We start from the raw sequence: 20,200 nt of genomic DNA on the forward strand, positions 1-20,200 counted from the left end.
GTATCGGTTCAAAAAAATAACTTTGGAATCACATTACAGTGCTAGTAATGAAAGTGGTGACATGGACACAGATGGCATCCTGATTGAATATTATTAGTCATGACATCCCCTCCTGTCCCTGAGACAGTGTGATAAAATTCTTTGATTAATATGCTTCAACACCAGCCTGTTGGCTGTAGTCCCACTTTAGTCCACTTCTCTGATGAGTGCATTATGTTACTTTAGATGACATTCAGTCACCAATCAATGAATTTTACGGTGCATGTGCAGTAGGTGATTAAACACGGGCGCATACTCACAAATTCTCAGCTTACCCCTTAAGCAAAGCTGGAATCTGGTTTCATCAACCTCACCAAATTGGGACCTAAATCTGTTTTGAATAATATCTAAAGACAAGAAAAACTGCCACTTTTTTTTCTTGTCTTTGGATGGATTTCACTGAAGTTAAAATATTTATTGATAAGTATTTGTTGTTTGGTACAAAGATCACTTAGTCTTGTTTAGTTAGTTTCAACTTTTAGTTTCAACAAGCTTTACATTACTTTTGTTATGTATTATGCTTGTGTATGTTTTTTGTAACAGCCTTGGGAGTGCTATTGATGTTACAAACACAAATTGGTGATTTTTAAAATTTCCATTCTTGCTTTCCTTTTTTTTTTTCTATAATTTCTTTAAACGACAACCATGCAGAAGTCAGTTTGCTACTGTTTATGGTGACATCAAACATATCTTGTTACAGGAGAAACTTTTTGCTCCTTTCTCACTTCTTCACAATACCATTGCATATTCAACAAAACAAAAGGTCACGGATTGAACCGAATGTATAATTTTAATATTGATGGTGGGAACCAGGATGAAATGGTAATTTACTTTAATAATTCAAAATAAATTAAATAAAATAATTCCAAAGCTGTGTTTTATGCGATGCCCCGGAAATTCATAGTAGATTGCCTGTCATTGGATGCCACTCCTCTGAATAGGTGACTTTTTAAATGTTGGATGCGCAAGTGCTTTTTAGCCAGCGGAGCTACCGGAGGCAGCATGTCTGCCATGATGCATCAGTTACAGTCTCAGTCTTGTCAAACTTGATGTGTACACATGATGTGGTTTATGATGTTTCTTCTGTCAAAATGTTGTTGTAGCACATACTAACTCATTGTTCCTTGTGGAACATTCTTGTGTTGTGTGATAACATAATATTGACCTATACAGGTTTCCAGACAAAAGTTTGATATTGTTTGGAAGACAAGGTCCATCACATTGATACCGCATTTAGTGATTTTATCATATTCTTAGCATAATATTTTTTCATACTATTATTATTATTATTATTATTATTATTGTTGTTGTCGTTGTTGTTGTTGTTGTTATTGTTATGATTATTGTTATTATTATTATCATTAAAAGTAACAGGAGTAGTAGTATATCATAACAATTCATTCAATTTAAAAATGACAATTCATTCTTAAATAAAAGATCAAAAGCAAAGAAAAAAGAAGCACCAACACCACCTTTTAGGCTGTTCCCACTCCGGACACCTGGGAACTACTGGAATGCGCTGGATAAGATAATTCATGACATATCAGTACAGAGTTGCGTGCACAGTGCTGAGAATAGTGAGAACAGCTGATAGCAGTGAGTGACTTGGTCATAACTAAGACCTCTGAGATCCCAAAAGAGTACAAAACATGTTCAATTTTTAATCTCTTCAAGCAGCAGGGAGGAGGCGCCCAGTCCATGGAGCTGATTGGCATGCAGGGGGTGGGGCTGTTGATACACTGGTAAACGTTCTCCTCAACCCCACCCCCCAACACACATACACACACACACACACACACACACACACATAAACACAGACTTTCTGGACTTGCTTTCAGTGGTGCGGTCTCTCAAGGTGTTTATGTTTCAATCAAAAGAGCCAGAGCAGCGTGACCACAGCTTTCTGCATGGCCAGCAGAGCACTCACCATCCTTCAACGCTTAAGGAATCAGCCATAAAAAAGCCACTTTGCCGATCCCCTTTCCCCCATTTTCACTCTTTTTACCTCCATTCACACTTGAAGGCTTATCCCTTTAGGTCTGCTTTCTGAAAGAAACATTGCAATAATAACTCTATATGACTGAGATATTATAAACTGTAATCAAGATGTTTTGTGCAATCCTAGTTTCTATGCAATGCCGTCTCCACAGGTAATTATCTGATGCATTCCAAAGTACGTAACACTACAAACAGCGGCCTTTTATGCAACACAGTAAAAACAGAAGCAAAAGAGACAGACAAATAAGTAAGCAAATGCATAAATGAATAGATACACCAATAAACAAATGTGTGCATTAATATATACATCAAAAAAAACTTTCATGGACAGCTGTGTGACTAGATGTAGACAGTTTTCACATTCCCCGTGTGTCTGTGTTGGTTTCCTCCAGGTTCTCTGGTTTCCTCCCACAGTCCAAAAACATGCAGTAGATTATATGGAAGCTTCTCACCTCTTTATGTTCCTCACTTCAGGATAGGAGGAATAATTAAGTGAATCTGTGTCCTTGTCTGTTTGCGTCCTAATCTCCACACTCTTGTACTGCACCTTGATGGAAGGTGCTCTATAAATGTATTTATTAATATCATTTTTATCACTTTCAATAGTTACAATCTGTTGATTGTAGATTTGGTGGTCCTGTCCATTTTCATATTCCACATATAGTTAAAAAAAGCTTTTGCTTTTAAGCCTCCATAGGCTGTCCCTCATTTAATCTATTGATTTAAGTTGTTCCTATTTACACTACCTCAATCATTGTTGAGCTGTGTTTTGCTGCACACTGACTTAAGCTTCCTGCAAAGAGCTGTACTTTCAAGATGCTTGATATGATTCATTTTATTTATCAGGCAAGTAAAAGCACGATCCAGAGGGTTCAGTTGTTTGTTGGGAATAAATTTGTGTGCAGCAAACATGGGGGCCCCAGGATTTGTGCTGTGCTTTTAATTCTTTCTCTTTAGTTTTAGAAATACTCAGATGTGGACTTGCCTTGGAAGATAGCAAATCTACAAGGAATTTTAAGCCTCTGATAAAGCGCATGCACTGTTAAGATGGGGAAACAAAATCAATACAAAAAAAAAAGGCACAAGTTTATGCGCTCACATGCTCAAGATTAGGGGCCATGAGTATTGTCACTCTTTTAATGAATCTCCTCTATATAACCCATGTCGTCTGGATCAGGAGCAGTACAATGCTTCACAGATGCATATTTCTTATCCAAATTGTCTTTTTTTACTTAAAATGTATTTCAATCTTCTTTTTTTTGTATTTCAAGCAAAGTCAATATCACTTTTTGATGCATGGGTGCATGTAAAACTCTTCCCATGGACCATTTTACAAACTCATCAGCTCAAATGTAGGGCCGAATGGAAAAACATATTTCTGACTGGAGGGAATAGGGGCAAATTTATTTTTTAATACTTTGTTTCCATGACTTCCTTGAGCTTGTTGGTTGAGATAAATGTGTCTTTTGTAGTTTTTGAATGGTGTTAGTACATAATGCTCTCACCTGTGCACAATACCAATTCCTAAAATGGTTGATATCTATTTTACTTTAGGATATTTAATGAATATCTCTGTCTTAGTGTGAAGTAAGATGTCTTGAGGATGAGAGGGATGAGGAGGAAGAGAAAGAGAGAGAGAGGAGATAACAAAGAGGTAGAAAAACAGACAGCTTCGGGAGTAATGCTCATATTGGCTGACACAAGGGAAAGGCAGCTTTTAAAGCGTTTAGCTTTAATTTCATTCAGGAGTGACATAATTGATTTTAATGAGATGTTTATAGACTGAGGTGCCGGTGTTGCTAAATCATTTGTGAGTCTGCCTGACGGGTACTTTTGAGACTCACACTGGTGAGAATTGGGCAGACACACAAACTCCACAGCTCCTCCTACCAGTAGAGTCTTTACTTAGCCCTGCCCTCTGCTAGATAGATTTAACTGCTTGGTTTAATGGAAGATCTTCTTGTTTAATCTGAACTAGTTAAATGCATCAATGTGATGAATGTGGGCTGTGACTGACTGACAAGGTGTTACATTGCTATTAGGAGGTCCCCTTAGGCTTCTATGGTTTATAATGCAGGGAAGGGATAACAGTGTGAATAACAGAGTGCTACAGTTCCTGCCCTCAGCACTGGCGAGAGAGAAAGAAAAAGACTTTCTGCAGTCAAGCAAATAGTCACACAATGCAGTATTGCGGTGAAGTGCTGTGAAGACTGACACATAAAGGGACAGTGGCAGCAATGGTTTATTTATTCCAATGGCCTCACTTAATGTTTGTATTTTCCTTATAGTGTGTTACAAAAAAGCAGCAAGCACTAAATAAATGTGGCGGCGTATGACGACTAGTATGTTACCAATCAATTTACTACTGTTACACCAGCCCACAGCCAACAAGAAACAATCATAAGTTGATGAATGATAATTGTCTTAAAGTTTTTATTTTCCTTCTGCAACCAGGTGAAATAATGAACATTTTGATCTCTAGATGTTCCCAAACCAAGGGCTGAATGCACTTCTGTTTACTATACAAACAGACACATAAATATATTGACTTTATCTTCTATTGTGTCTATGGCAACTGTTGAGAGCAAGGTACTTTGTGTGTGTGTGTGTGCCTGTGTGTTTGTGTGTGTGTGTGTGTGTGTGTGTGTGTGTGCGTGTGTGTAATCCAAATTCCCAGCCTCCTAATAGCACTTGTGGATTGGTGAGAGGAGTTATACTGTTGAAGCTGTTTACTGAGCAGCTGCTTGTTAATGTATTGAAAGCAAAACAGGTCTCCACAGTGTGGTGTGCAGCTTTGTGCAATTTAATTTTTGGTAATACACACAAATTTTCTTTTTTTTTTTTTTTTACTGGATTGCAGCCCAACAATGTTCATCTTAAAATGTCCTTACTTCTGAAACACAAGGCTTTCATTTCATGTCATTGGTGCTTTTTAATCAATTCAAATGAGCCACGGTATTCCTCAGAAAAAAAAACATCACCTTATTCATAATGGGTGAGGCCATGCAGCAATTGCAAACTAGAGAGAGGTTCAAAAAACCATAGATTGCACAGGAACAAATTTAACACCCTTTTAAGCGAGCATATTTTGATGCACAATCGAAAGGCTCACACTTCAATATTGCTCTGGTCTTTTCTATAAGATGACCTGTAGAATTCCATTACTCCCCAGAGGTAATTCATGATAGTATACATCCTTGTATATAAAAGGTTGTATCACTGATAGCCTGCTTATATTTTATTTGGGTATTATGTGCTATAAATACTCATTTCAGATGGGTCATAACTTGCTTTAACACTTAAAGCACAATTTATTTTGAGAACAGGATGAATAAGGCCCTACACCACACTGGGGGGGGGGGGGGGGGGGGCAGCATTGGACACTTCCATATGCTGTATATAACTGTCCAAGAGTCAAAGTGGTTTGTATCCAGGATTGCATGTTTCTTTGCAAAGAATGTCAGTTAACAACCCAGCTAATACACACTTAACAGCCTCCAGCTGACACCCGCATTTCAATAAACTCGCACTCCCTTTGTTTCAGCACTTCTCTAACACAGATTGCTTATGCTTCACTGTCCTGAGAGCAAACGCCAAGACAGGTCAACATATAGTAGGCAGGCTTATTGACTGATTAATTCTAAAACATCTCGGACATATCCCTTACACATCCACACAGCTACAAATGCATCTGTTATCATTTACAGGGACAACAAACGGGCCTTCAAATGCAACATTGTGATGAACAGTCAGCGCTCAAATGAGGAAAAATGACTAGCTTGGGAGAGACTTTTTTTTCCCAAAGGACAATGATTTCCTAAGCACCCAAGGGCATGATTTCCATGCAACAACCATGGTGAACTGTTTTGATTGCTTTTCAATCAAGCGAGACAAACACTAATTAGATTTTTTTCTTTTTTTCTTTTCGAGGAACTGCAAAATTAAAGGCTTCTTTCGTGAACCGTAGATGACTGGCACTTTGCTGATACCTTTGGCAGCACTTGTCAGTTTTGACTGAATGTAAATTGTCTAGACTTATAATGTAAATATGTACAACAAGGAGACACTATCATCATATATCATGATTCACCTACTGCAAAATCATCAACTATTCATGAACCCTTTGTCTATAGCATGAAAAACATAGAGATCAATGCATCGGTGTTTTTTAAATGAAGTTTTGATTCACCTATCACGCTTTTGATAATCATCTAATTCATCAGATCAGTGCTGCCAGAGAGTGTAATCTGCCATGCAATGTATTCCATTACAATAACCAGCCACCTCCTGGCTCCTCTTCCAGACGGATGCTGCGCTAATGTACGATGCTGTGCACGTGGTGGCCGTGGCTGTGCAGCAGTCTCAGCAGATCACTGTCAGTTCATTGCAGTGCAACCGGCACAAGCCGTGGCGCTTTGGGAACCGCTTCATGGCTCTCATCAAAGAGGTAGGTGCTTCCATACCTGATCTATCCTCAACACACCCAACCCCCTTCACTCTGAGAACCAATGCCTTCTGTAAGAAAGATGAAAACAGAATGTGAATCAGTTCAGCCAGTAAAGATGGATATATATGCTTGAATTTTCCTTCAGTGTATGTACAAAAAAACATAACATTATCAAAAGGCAGTTGGCTGCATTTCAGCTCAGAGAGCTAAACCAATGCTTTCTGTCAGGAGGTGGTTTAAAATACAGGAAACCTAAAGTTAGAGCTCCTGGAGCTTTGTTTTTTTTTTTCAAGAAGTCATGAGATGACAATTAACTTATGGTGAAAAATGTCTTTTGGAATATAGTAATATCAAGACCTTCCAAACATTTCTGTGATTTAATATGTTTTCACTCCATTGTTGCAGGACAGAACATTTATAACAAGCAATACCTATGAATGATTTATGCCTCCTGTGTATTGTGATGCCTCTTGAATATTTCTTCCAACAGGCACCCTATGAATATCTATACAGCAAGCCGGTATATCATTGCAATAATATATGATGCATTTTATAGGTAATTTCAGTCATCCGGTTTATACATTCTTACAAAAGAAGGGAACAGCTACTACTGAAGGTTTATTAGGCCATTTATACTTCAACAAGCTTTTGTTTTGTCCTCCTCAGAAGTCACAGGACGCATTTCCATTTCCAGCCAAAAAAATAATACTGGCCATTTCTCATAATTCATTATAATTCATTAACATGACAACAACGGTGGTAATAATTAGACCATTTTTGGTTGGACACTGTCATTTACCACAAATATCAAGTAATGAGATGGACAAGGCTAGCAAGTGTTCAACTAATTCCTTCATCCTTTTACTAACCAAATGCTTACTGGGACAATGTTGCAGTGGCACCAGAGTTAAGGTACCAAACTAGCAGTTCTGGTCCTCCACAACACACTAACTCTTCCTTGCAGACCTCAGGATGTTCCCTCACCAGAGAAGATATGTAATCTTTTCAACATATTATGGGTTTACCAAAGTGCCTCCTACTAGGAAAAACATGGCCAGAAAACCCTCTAATGCGAGGTGCACGGGAAGCGTCCTTATCTGATGCCGAAACCACTCGAATTGACTTTTCACAGCAAAGGGACAGTGCCCCAGCTGCCTGTATCCAAAACCTAACTATCCATCATGATCGAAATTTTTGACCAGCGCATTGAGCCGAAACATAAATGAACTCGTAGTAGTCTGGCAGTTTTCCAGAACCTCCTCCTCAGAGCCAACCACAATCACCAGTTTAGGGAGATCCCTTGGCCAATCACACAAAGCAGAATAGAAAAAGATAATGTATTTTGTATCGATAAATCAATTTCCCTTTATTGACAACAATGCCGGCTTACTTAATGCTTAGTAGAAGGCAGGAAATTAGCGATCAACAAAAGAAATGTCATGATGAAGGATATTTCAAGAACAATAATGCAAGATCACCTCCTGAAAAGTATTGTGGGGAAGATAAATTAAAAGGAGTGATTTTGGAACTGAGGAGGAAAGCTGAGCAAACCACAATATATTTTAAAAAAGTGACTCAAGTCTCCAAATTCAACCGGTGCTGTTAGTTTTGTTAGAGTTCAAGTGACCGTAAGGCACTGCATGTTGATATTGATCTATTCATAATTTAATTATTTCAATTGTTTAAAATTTTTCCTTAGAGAGTAGGACTCAAACAGGTTCAACATTGTCCCGGTATTTTTTTATCCTTATCATAAGAGTTTAGTTTTCCTGTAATAGCTGATAGTAGTAGGCAATAAAATGTCAACCATCTTCTTTTACTTGAATGTTGTTTGTTGTGGTCAATGCATACCTTGTACAGGAGTCCTACCCTTTCTACACTCTGTATTTGAAAGGAGGTCACTCTTTTTTTCAGTATGGAAATGTCTAACACAGGCACCCACTGGCCCAGTTCCTTTTCCACCGAGTTTCTTTGAAAAAAAAAAAAAAAAAAAAAGGACTATATCTGGATATCTGGACCTATCATGCCAGTAAAGTTACAAATCTTTTTTCCTGCAGCTTCTTTTTTTTCTGTTAAATCTCTTATTTGTCCCACATTTATCCATATTTTAATGGACAATATCCTGCCCTTCCCAGCTACACAGCAACTGGGAAGGATCACCCTTGAAATGAAACTGAAACCCACAGTTGCTCAATGAAGCCTGCGTTAAATCCTTGTTTGCCACCTGGTCATGGTCCACTCACAATCTGGATAAAGCATCTATGCCAGGGTTCTAAAGAGGGATATCAGAAGTTAGTCTTATAAGATTTTTGCATCCATTAATATTCAACTTTTTTTCTGTTACAGCTAGACTGATACATATTTGAATGAAACCAAGCTTCAAGAGCTTCACAAGAGCAGTTACTGCTTATGCCTCACAGCGCAAGGGTCCCTGGTTTGATCTCGACAGGGGGCCTTTCTCTGTGGAGTTTGCATGCTCTCCATTGTCTGCATGGGTTTCCTCTGGTCTGTTTGGTTTCCTTCCGCAGTCCAAAATATGCAATATGTTAATTGGAGACAAAATCGTCTGTGTCAACCTCAAGGCCAGCCGCCACCATCCAGCCTGTGAATTATTTTATCTTTGGCCCGCATGATAATATCTAATTACTATGAGAGTTAGCCTGTGGTTATATTGCACACAACTTCATTATACTAGAAGTCCAACAATGCACTGCAGGTATGTTGGCACCGGAATCATGGGCTCACAAGAATGAGCGTGCACCTCAATTGTCATCGACAGCCTTATGGAGCTACTCACCTGTGTCAACTTTAAACTACCCCACTCCACAAAAATATGCCAACAGATGTTTTCAAAGCAGTTAGAAGGCAAAGATCATAAGCTATAAAACTTATGTGTGACAGTGTGGCTGTAATGAGAGATGAGTAACTACCTTGGCCTACTGAGCATCATAGAGCTGCAAACTGATCTTGAATGCATTATAGTTTTTTTAATCTTCTCCTGCTTCTACAAGACATTTGATTTTCTTGGAAATGTTTTTTGGGCTGTTGTTTTCCTGTAGACAATTTTTTTCACTTGAGTTTATTCTGAGGATGTTTTTGATTTATAGGCAATAACTAATAAACCTTGTTTGTTCAAGGCTCAATATGTGCAATGAGATCAAGTTCACAGCAAACATCAAACCAGTCCAGCTCTCACCCTTACATTTTTTTACATTTTTGCCCACTGTGTATTTGAGGTTGATACCCCATAATTGCCCAGGTGTATGAATGATGGAGTAATTGGTTTTTATGTCTCTTTATGTTGCCCAGTGATTGACTGTCAACCAGGATAGGCTTCAGCCCCCATGACCCAATCTGCAGGACAAGCAGCACTGATAACAAAAAACTATTGTCCTGCTTGCAGTCAAAGGAGCTTTACAGATCAAACTCCTATCATAACCCTACACTGGCTCATAGCGGAAATATTCTTATTTGAGTCAAGACCTGCCCCCCACATATTCAACATATCATTTATTATTTATTTAACATAAGCTCAACTTTATTTTGTGGTGTGTCCAAAGATGCACACTCACCCATGTTAAGTTAGTGTTTTGAATATTTTTTATGTTTTATTAATTCATCTTTTTAAGTTAAAGTAATTAAGATTATGACTGCCAACCACTATTCCCCTTTGAATCAGTCAGGTGCGGGAGGCAATGAAATGTGGCACCCAAGAAATCTAGATTTGATGAAAATTTTAAATTAAGATGAAACAATCAAGACTATAACCCTTAAAACTATTAGACAAACAGTGAAAATAACCTTAAATCAGCATAGCACTGCAATACAGGGGGTAACAGTCACTGATCTATCAGTTTTATTGTAAATGTCCCTATAACATAGAACATGGTGCACATACAAGCGGAGTACCACAGCAAATATATTGACTACTTCACAATATTGCCATGAATTTCTCTGACTATAAGTGGGCCATACTCCAGAGGTATGAATAATTTTGGTCTTGACTATATGCATCCAGCAGCATAGGATATATTGTAGTATGCAAAAACAATGCATATACTTAAATGGATACTATGCTGAGATACACACATAGTGTATCGCTGTGATGAGTTCCAAATACTAATATTAACAACAGCAACATGAAATACAGTGATAACAACAACAATAATAATAATAATAATAATAATAATAATGATAATAATACTAATAATAATAGTGAGGTGGCTTGACTCAGGGGGTTAGGGATTCCTGTTTCATTTCCAATACTTCTCCAAGCCTGTTGAAGTGTTACTGAGCAAGACACTGAACCCCTAACCACTCCCCTTGCACTGCTGCATGGCTGCCAACTGCTCATAGTTCATCTGTGGGTTAAATGCAGAGAAATTATTTCCTGCAAGGGATTGATAAAGTACAATAAAAATAATAATGCTAAAAAAAATAATAATAATGACAAGAAGAAGAAGAAGAAGAAGAAGAAGAAGAAGGAGAAGAATGGGCGGCATGGCAGCACAGTGTTTAGCGCTTCCTCACAGCACGAAGGACCCTGGCTCCATTCCCATAGGGGACCTTTCTGCGTGGAGTTTGCATGTACTCCCCGTGTCAGCTTTGGTTTCTTTCGGGTTCTCAAGTTTCCTTCCACAGTCCGAAAACATGTAGCAGGTCAATTTGAAAAATTCCCCAGAAGTGTGAATGAGAGAGTGAATAGTTGAATAGTCTCTCTATGTGGCCCTACGATTGACAAGCGTCCAGCCCGGGTGTAACCCACCTCTTGCTGGGATAGGTTGCATTATCCCAGCGGCCCTAAGTAGGATAAGCGGCAGATAATAGATGGATGGGTGGATAATGATAATAATGTATGACATCACATTTGACTATTGCAAGCTAAAACTAAGCAAGGAGTTGCAAATGATTGGTATTTACTACCATGGCAATATCAAGACAGGGTAGCAAGTTAGGAGTCCTATCTTAAAGGGATCCAGTAAAAAGAGATATTTCGCAAAGATAGCCAAATACAGGTACTAGTAGAAGATCAACCAGGGAATAAGCCACACTGGCTGCTTTGGTTGAGAATGAGTCTGTGGTCTTGGACCTTTATGTAGGTAATGTGCAAACTCAGGAATTCATTTCAAATGTCCGTAGAGCTAAAAAAAAACAAACAGGGAGATTATCTGCCATTGTGACGATTGTTTATCAATAATAAGTTGATGAATGTCATAAAGTTGTATGTAAATTACAAGGAATAAATAATTATGGCAGCTCTTAGTGCTGTGGTTAGCGTTTCTGCTTCACAAGAAGATCCCTTGGTTAAATTCTAGCAGGGAGGTTTTCTGTAAGGTGTTTGCATGCTTTCTCTGTAGGATGGTGGTAGACCCCAAATTACTGTGCATTGACTCCCACTCATTTAATTAAAAGGACATAAACAGACTACCCCAACTTCTCGTACTGTTTTGCTTTGCTATCCTTAAGGATAAAGCCTTTCCTACTTGTAAGCACTTTTTTGCATCGTGTCCTATCACAGCCCTAGATATCTGTAAAGATGTAGTTATGTGTGATCAAGGGTAAAACACTGATACTGTTTTTTTTTTGGTAAGCTTTGACAGCTCTCCCCAGCGCAGACACTGTAATGCACAATATATATTTAACACTGATATTTAAACATCTTTCTTTGTGCGTTTATGTTGCTCCTCAGGCTCACTGGGATGGCCTCACTGGGAGAATCACATTTAACCGGACCAATGGCTTGAGGACAGACTTCGATCTGGACGTTATCAGCCTGAAGGAGGAGGGGCTTGAAAAGGTGATTCATCTTAAAATTTCACCGATTATTAACTTTTTAATCAGGTTACCCACAAGGCTAATATGGATTAATATAAGTTAAACTAAATTAATACCCAAGTAGTCTCTTAAATTAGTCTCTTTTTGTGGAGGCAAAAAGACTAATGACAGATACACACACATATGTTATTTATTTAAATTCTTATCCAAAAGATAAATAATGTGGCCCTTATTTAGACAGTTTCCGGGACTGACTACCCTGTTTTTAATTTTAATTATCTCAGGCCCCCTGTTCCGCGTGAGTCTCCCACAACCCTTGCATCACAGTTACCAAAGTATTTTCCCTGCTAGTACTTTGTGTTGATCTTACTCTTTAAGTTTGAAGTGCTATGTCATGCATCTTGATGGAATTGTTTTGGCCACCAGATAGCGTTTAGCACCAATCAAAGACAGTGATTGGAATTGTGGAGTTTTGAGTCATTGTGCATTAACTGTGTTAAAATTGCATAATCAAATTTATCATGCACATTGACCTGTATTAATGCATTCATATTTGCAGACCTAAAAAAAGAAAAATACATTGTTCCTGCACTAAGGAAAGAACAAATAGCCAATATGTTTCTAAGAAGCGCTAACATTCCCTTTTTTCACTGTTTATGACTTAACCCAGTCTTCGAAGAGAAGAGAATTAGCATCTTTTAACGACACATTGAGTGATTCGTTGAAATATTTGAGAAAACAGTGCATGTTTTTCTTATTACTTTACGAGAGATTGCAACTGTTTTTCTCTTTTCCTGGGTGAGAACATACAGTGGGTTGCAGTCATCCCTACTTTGATTCCTCAGCTTTTCATTTGTCTTTACAGAATATGGTTGGCTTTTACAAATGACCATCTTTTTTTGAAAAAAGGAGTCAAAATGTTTGTTCTGTATTTTGCCATGAGCTGCAATGGAGGAAGTAGGATGAATAGTGTAAAAAATACAGCCACGGTAACCAGCACAAGTCTAGAACTTTTTTTGAATAGGTGAATGAAAGTTTCATGAGATCACTACTGTTCAATATTGAAGAAAAGGACAGTATGAGAGCAACCACTCTAATGTCAAGAACAAATGTTAACCAAGTCATTCTTCTGGTGTTTATCAACTACTGAGGTCATATGAGGCTTGTGTCTCATTTGATAAGAGATCAATTAAAAAGATAGATAAATAAGCAAACTTTCAACTGGCAACTGTTCCATAGTGTACCCCACTTCCCCTCCAGTGACAGTTGGGATAGACTCTAGCATCACCCTGACCCTGAGACCAAGATAAGTGGTAGATAATAGATGGATGGATCGATAAATAAACCAGCAAACAAATAAATACATAACTAAATGATGTGCATTTCAATAATTTACACATACTTTAACAGACGTTCAGTCTTCCTTTAATCACCATTAGCGGAACATCAGCTTCAGACACTGAAAGGCCAAACCCAACTATCTTTCTGAAGATAGACAGTATGAAATCTAATTTTGAACTTCAAATCCCTTCATACTTTTGAACTTAGCAAAGCAAACAATTGATCTTCAAATGTTAACTGTATTACAAAGTTGAAAAGAAGCTTTCCTGTGTCACACTCTCCCGCACTGGGAGTATCTTTTAAAATATGTTTAATGGCTTGTATTACCGTAATTTCCGCATGATAATCCGCAACTGTTTTCATATAAACAACGATGCGGCTAATATATGGATTTTTTCGGCGGGGGATCCAACAAGCTTAACGCCACTAAAACATTTATCCTCGTCACATCGGACCAATGAAATTACTGGGAAATTCTGAGTCCGCTCAACTCTGTCACCGAAGAAGACAACTTTGACGGTTTTAGTGTGCAGGAGAAAGCCTAAGATAGCGATTGGCTAGCTGGTGCGGCTTATATTGAGGTGCGCTCAATAGTCCGGAAATTACGATATGTAGTTAGTTGTGGCTTCTTTCCAGACCCTCTGCCCCAAAAGCTCTCTCCATAGACAGGCAGAAGATTTGTAATGCAAGTACAAAACATCAACAAGAACTATGAAAGGTACAAGAAAATAAATTGGGATCCATCCTTTCAAGAAGTACACTGGGATCAAACTGGCAGGTGATACTGCAGAATAATACTATGAGCACGACTTATGTTAATCATCAATTTTTAAGAGTGGCACTGTATTCTAAAGTTCATTGCACAAATGATCATGGAGGGCTGAAGAAGGCAGAGAAGGCTTTCAGCACAAATTGAAATCCAGATCGAGAGCCACAATTTGAAATTCGGGACAACCTCTTGTAGTACATGCTGGAGTTCAAATGTCACTCTCAACTTATGGAAATTTAGCAGTTGGAATTGTGTTTCAAAACCTTTTAGAGCTTTCGTGTACAGTTGTCACAGGGCTCTCTACATGATAACTCAAGATTACTTATTTATGCAATGGGGTGTAATACAGAATAAAGATTTGTTCTAAAAAAAGATTCCTACATAACAGTGTACAAGTGTACCTGATCATTCCACCGTATTCCTCATTATGAACCTTTCAATTAAAACTATGCACCCAAGACCAAATTAGAAAGTTAGACAGTTTGTAAAATGGTCATCTGGTTTGCATACTTTGTCTCCTTTTTTCTCCTTGAAATGAAGACCATAAATAAAACGCTGCATAGAGTTTGGAAACAAAGCAAGAGTTTGACATTAGCTAGTCAATAAATGAGCCATCGTGTTGTACTACTCAATAAACATTATTTCAGGAGCTGAAATGCTCAACAATTTTCAATAACTTTCATAGACATTCAAAGATTATTTTATTGCAGTACAAATGTCAGTCTTTTTCAAGCCTTCACTACATTGTTGCTTTTTAAACCTCAGTGTCCTCCTGTGTCATGCTTTTTTTTGCAAGTACCAGACCTAAATGCAAAACGCTGAGGTGCTAAGGCGTTTTAAGGAGTTTATTTAGAAAGAGATTAATGGATAATTGTGATGGGTCAGGGTTGTATTTGGAGTCGGAGGAGTCTTAAGAATGTTGAGACGATGATATCTGGACTTGGGAACGATAAGGAGATACGCTATATAGCCAAAATTATTCGCTCACCTAATCCGTAGCATTCAATATGATGTTGATCCACCCTTTGCAGCAATAACAGCTTCGGCTCTTCTGGGACAGCTGTCCACAAGGTTCAGGAGTGTGTTTATGGGAATTTTAGACCATTCTTCCAGAAGTGTATTTGTGAGGTCACACACTGATGTTGGACGTGAAGGCCTGGCTCTCAGTCTCTGCTCTAATTCATCTCAAAGGTTTTCTATTGGGTAGTGGTCAGGACTCTATGCAGGCCAGTCAACTTCATCCATAGCAGACTCTGTCATCCTTGTCTTTATGGACCTTGCTTTGTGCACCTGTGAACAGTCATGTTCATGAAAAAGAAGGGGTCAGCTCTGAACCATTCCCACAAAGTTAGGAGCATGGAATTGTCCAAACTATCTTGGTATGCTGAAGCTTTCAGACTTCCTTTCACTGGAACTAAGGGCCCAAGCCCAGCTCCTGAAAATTAACTTCACACCATAATCCCCTCTCCATCAAACTTCACACTTGACTAAATACTGTCAGACAAATACCGTTCTCCTGGCAACCCCCAAACCCAGACACGTCCAGATTTCCCGATGGAGATGAGTGATTCATCACTTCAGAGAATGTGTCTCCACTTTTTTGCTCCTGTGGTGGCATGCTTTACACCACTGCATCCAATGATTTGCATTGCAATTGGTGATGTGTAGCTTGGATGCTGCGGCTCGGCCATGGAAATCCATTCTATGAAGCTTTCTGCACAATGCTCTTGAGCTAATCTGAAGATCACATGAAGTTTGGAGGTCCGTAGCGATTGACTGCAGAAAGTTGGCGACCTCTTTGCATTATTTGCTTCAGCATCCGCTGACCCTGCTCAGTCAGTTTACGTGGCCTACAATAATACAGCTGACAGTTGACTGTGGAATATATAAGAGCGAGGAAATTTCACGACTGGATTTGTCCTACAGGTGGCATCCTATCAAAGTTAGGAATTCACTGAGCTCCTGAGAGCGACCCATTCTTTCACAAATGTTCACCAAAAACACTCTGCATGGCAACGTGCTGATTTTATACACCTGTGGCCATGGAAGTGATTGGTACACCTGATTCCAATTATTTGGACTGGTGAGCATATACTATTGGCCGTGTAGTGTATATCTTACTGTGGAGATGATGAAGCTCTGTCAGGAAGGGATGAATGGAATCTGGGAGAAAGAGTCAGTTTGGAGGTAGCTCAAATGAGCGTTGAGGGAAAGGAGACAGCTGAATCCTAATGGAGTTTGCGGTTGATCACAAGAACCCCGGAGGGAGCAAGATTGGACACTGGTAGAGGTAACCACTGGAGATCAACACTTTGGCCCTGAAGGGCTGGTAACAGGCTCCTCTTATCCTCAGTCTGGTGCGACTTGATCTACAGGTGTGCATTGCACACTTGCTGAAGTCCACCCTCCTGCAGGGCTGCTGCTCTATGAAGCTCTCCGGTGGAGAACTGAGAGGTGAAAGGAACTTCACACATGCTCATAACCCCAGATCCCAACACCCTGCTCAAATTCAAACATGCCCTTTATTATTGTGTAAAAGGCTTTCTGTCGTACTGTGCCATAGCATTCAGCATTTGCCAATGTTATTTTGTCGAATACCAGCACGCTAGCATTCACTACATGATTCATGGCATTAAGTGCAGGTTAAAAAAAAATCTAAAAAAAAACAAACCCCAACACAGCTGATAAAAATAATAGTCTCACATAAGACTGCAAACACTTCACTCTTCAGCACTTACTGGTACTCGCCTCTCAGCGGCTCCTGACCTCTGGTCGCTGTGTGCCGGCACGTCCATGAATAATTTAGTCCATTAATAAAAAACCCTTCAGAAGCCCTCCAGCCTCATAAAGCTTGAATTAAAGATTTGATTTGCAATTAAAAACCCTATCTTCAGCCCTGGCAAGGTGCATCAGAAGAATCGTAACAAAAACATGGCTCAAGTTTCTTGGAGTGTTTGTGGTCCCTTCTAGAGCTGCCACAGAAGATGAGGTCAGATCAGAGTTACTTTATTATGATTCAGATGTGAGAGAACTACAAAAGGACATCAGAAGCCTCAACACACACCCATCCCTTTATCGTTGTTCTCCGAACTACCACTCCAAGTACCATGGAATGATTCAGATGTTGGATCTTATCTGAGGGAATTTTCTGTGAGGCATCTGAAGTCAGTTCACCCAGAGGGTGTTTACCAGTTAATTTTTTTGTCTATTGCTCTCTGGGTACTGAACATTATTCTTTGGATTTAGAAAATCAAAAGCAAAGCAGAAAGCCTGGTCCTTGACTTCCTATCCAGTTCCTTTTTTCAGGTTTTTTAATGCAACTTATTTATTTATTTCCATGTTTATTTTAAGACAAATAATGACTTTCTGCAGACTCAGCAAGATTTGACCCTGAAACTTTTTAATTCTAAAGTGCAACTAGATTTAATATTTTAAATTATGTTTATTTGGACAACAAACTGAGCATTGAATCTGGAATGTCATTGATGGACACCCAAAGTTCCTGGTTCACCAATGCAATAAGATGGGACAGGTTATTTACATCTTATTTTGATGCCCAGTTGCAAAACCTGGTGTATGTACACACAAAAAAAGGGTGCCTGATCAGATAATATACACTTCATCCTCACCCACTTTCACTCCAACAGGACAAAGTAAAACAACAGCCAAAGTGAAAAAAAGAACTGTCTCTGCAAATAATTTGAGGTATGAACCTTGTTGAACAAAATATTGGTGTTGCAAACAACTCTGTTCTACAAAGACCCTCCAGTTGTTACCTGATGTTTTATACTCATTGCCCTTCCCCTCTAAGCACATCAGCAAAAACAGGCTGGTGCACCAAGAATGTCATTTTTAAACATGAATAGTTTTGAGAGTATTGCTGAAATATTTTTATTAAGTATTCCAATTTGTACCTCAGTTCTACTTGTCCCATCTCCTCATGTGTCACCGTCTGACAATGTGGTCTGAAGATCTGAATTGATTTTAATCCTACCGAAGCCTCTGGCCTTGGTGTGCTTCTGATATGACATTATTAGGGTCTTAACAACTTTAATTCTGTGACTTCAGGTAACATATAAGATTTTGCTTTTCTGCAATAAGAGGAGGGGAGTCATGAGGGGGTTCATGATGGGTGGGTACAGTGTTCTTCAGCATGCAACCACTTGTGTCACATTCTAGATATGTTTTAATTGTACATTCTCGATATGTTTTAATTGTATTTAATCTGTCATGACTTTATTCATCTTTCTGATCAAAAAACCTTCTTTACTTAGATTTTTCTTTTTTAGAATATCTGACTAAACAAAATGTTCCACCAATACCAATAATAAAACGGAATACTGAGTTACACAGTAACATTTTCACTTTCTGGGTGAAAAGTCGGATGGACCAAATATTATTCATTATTTTTAAATAAATGCCCACATTGAGAACAATCAGTAATGTAAAATTTGTGTTTTGTATTTTCAGATTGGTACCTGGGATCCTCTAAGTGGCCTGAACATGACAGACAACCAGAAGGGGAAGACAACTAATGTCTCTGATTCCTTATCCAACCGATCACTGATTGTGTCCACTATACTGGTATATTCATCATCTTATTCTTTATTATGTCTTCAGCATTACATCATTTATATTGCATTGTGAGACCCCCTCTAACCCAGTGTCCATTCAACAACAGTATTTTTTTCCAATAATTTGTGATAATACTAAATACCTCGGTCCAGGTATATTATGCTTTCAGGACATGGAATCACTCCAGTTCTGCAAAATGAAATGCTGATAAATTCCCCTCTCACTGGCATTGATATCTTTGGAATCAGGGCTGGATTACCAAACAAGCAAAGCTGGCAAATGCCCTGAAGCCACAACACCCACTGGGCCCATGTTCACTGAATAAATGCTAATTTGTTTAGTGATATGCACCAGCAAAGCACAATTTAAACTGGAAAGAGACAGGCCTCGAGGCATTGCCACTGCTCTAAAGTCCTTGTCTTCAAGTGGAGTGTATTCCAAACAGCTTTGTGCTCATTCAAATTAGCACAATACAAACTTGGGCAGACAGCGGTGCTTCATTGGTTTTTGGAGTGTTGAGCAAATGGCAAAGCCAACATGATTGAGATTACATAAATTGTACATATGATGAAGCTCAGTTGTGTAATTTTAAGAAAAACCTAAAGAGGGGACGCTCTCTCTCTCGCTCTCTCTCTCTCTCTCTCTTGCTCTCTCTCTCTCCACATATATATATATCCAGACACTCACATATATATACACATACATATAGACATATATTATTAGCATGTGTGTCCAGCCCATCATTACCATGGTATTTTGTCCACCTCGATGTTTGACATGACATGGGGCACATTTTCTGAAAAAAGCAGGGAAGAACTTTCAAAACATTTTAATCAGTCAAGAAAGTAGAGAGTAGCACTTTGTTTGGCAAAAGGAAGCTTTATATTATTGATCCAATAGTGATATTGTTGATGTGCACAATGAACCACCTGGTAAATATACAGTGGGTAGAACAAGTAGAACATTGCTACAGGGACTTTTGCCCATATCTCCATATAGATCTTCTCCAGAGCCTTCAGGTTGCTGGACTATATGGACTTTCAGCTCCCTTCAAAGATTTTCTGTTCCTTCAGGTTTGGAGACTGTTTAGGCCACTCTAGGACCTTGAGATGCTACTTATGGTGCCCCTCCTTAGTTGCCCTGGCAGTGTGTTTTGGGTTGTTGTCATGCTGGAAGACCCAGCCATGAACCGCCTTCAAGGTTCTTACTGAGCAAAGGAGGTTGCTGGCCAAGATCTTGCGAAACATGGCTCCATC

At 38.9% G+C, this 20,200-nt stretch overlaps 1 protein-coding gene across 2 annotated transcripts in view; it reads left to right on the plus strand.

Moving 5' to 3' along the window:
• grik2 (glutamate receptor, ionotropic, kainate 2) overlaps positions 1-20,200 on the plus strand; it is a 206,448-nt gene that overhangs the window by 120,434 nt on the left and 65,814 nt on the right. For both annotated transcript variants that reach the window (XM_086154890.1, XM_086154891.1), the window contains exons 7-9: positions 6,341-6,484; positions 12,174-12,281; positions 18,840-18,953. In XM_086154890.1, the coding sequence (XP_086011016.1) occupies positions 6,341-6,484; positions 12,174-12,281; positions 18,840-18,953 (366 nt within the window). The remainder of the gene's footprint in view (positions 1-6,340; positions 6,485-12,173; positions 12,282-18,839; positions 18,954-20,200) is intronic.

Source organism: Fistularia commersonii, chromosome 11 (genome assembly GCF_037954325.1).
Source record: "Fistularia commersonii isolate RoL2024-O1a breed Wild chromosome 11, RoL_Fcom_v1.0, whole genome shotgun sequence".
In the NCBI taxonomy this organism is placed as follows: Eukaryota; Metazoa; Chordata; class Actinopteri; order Syngnathiformes; family Fistulariidae; genus Fistularia; species Fistularia commersonii.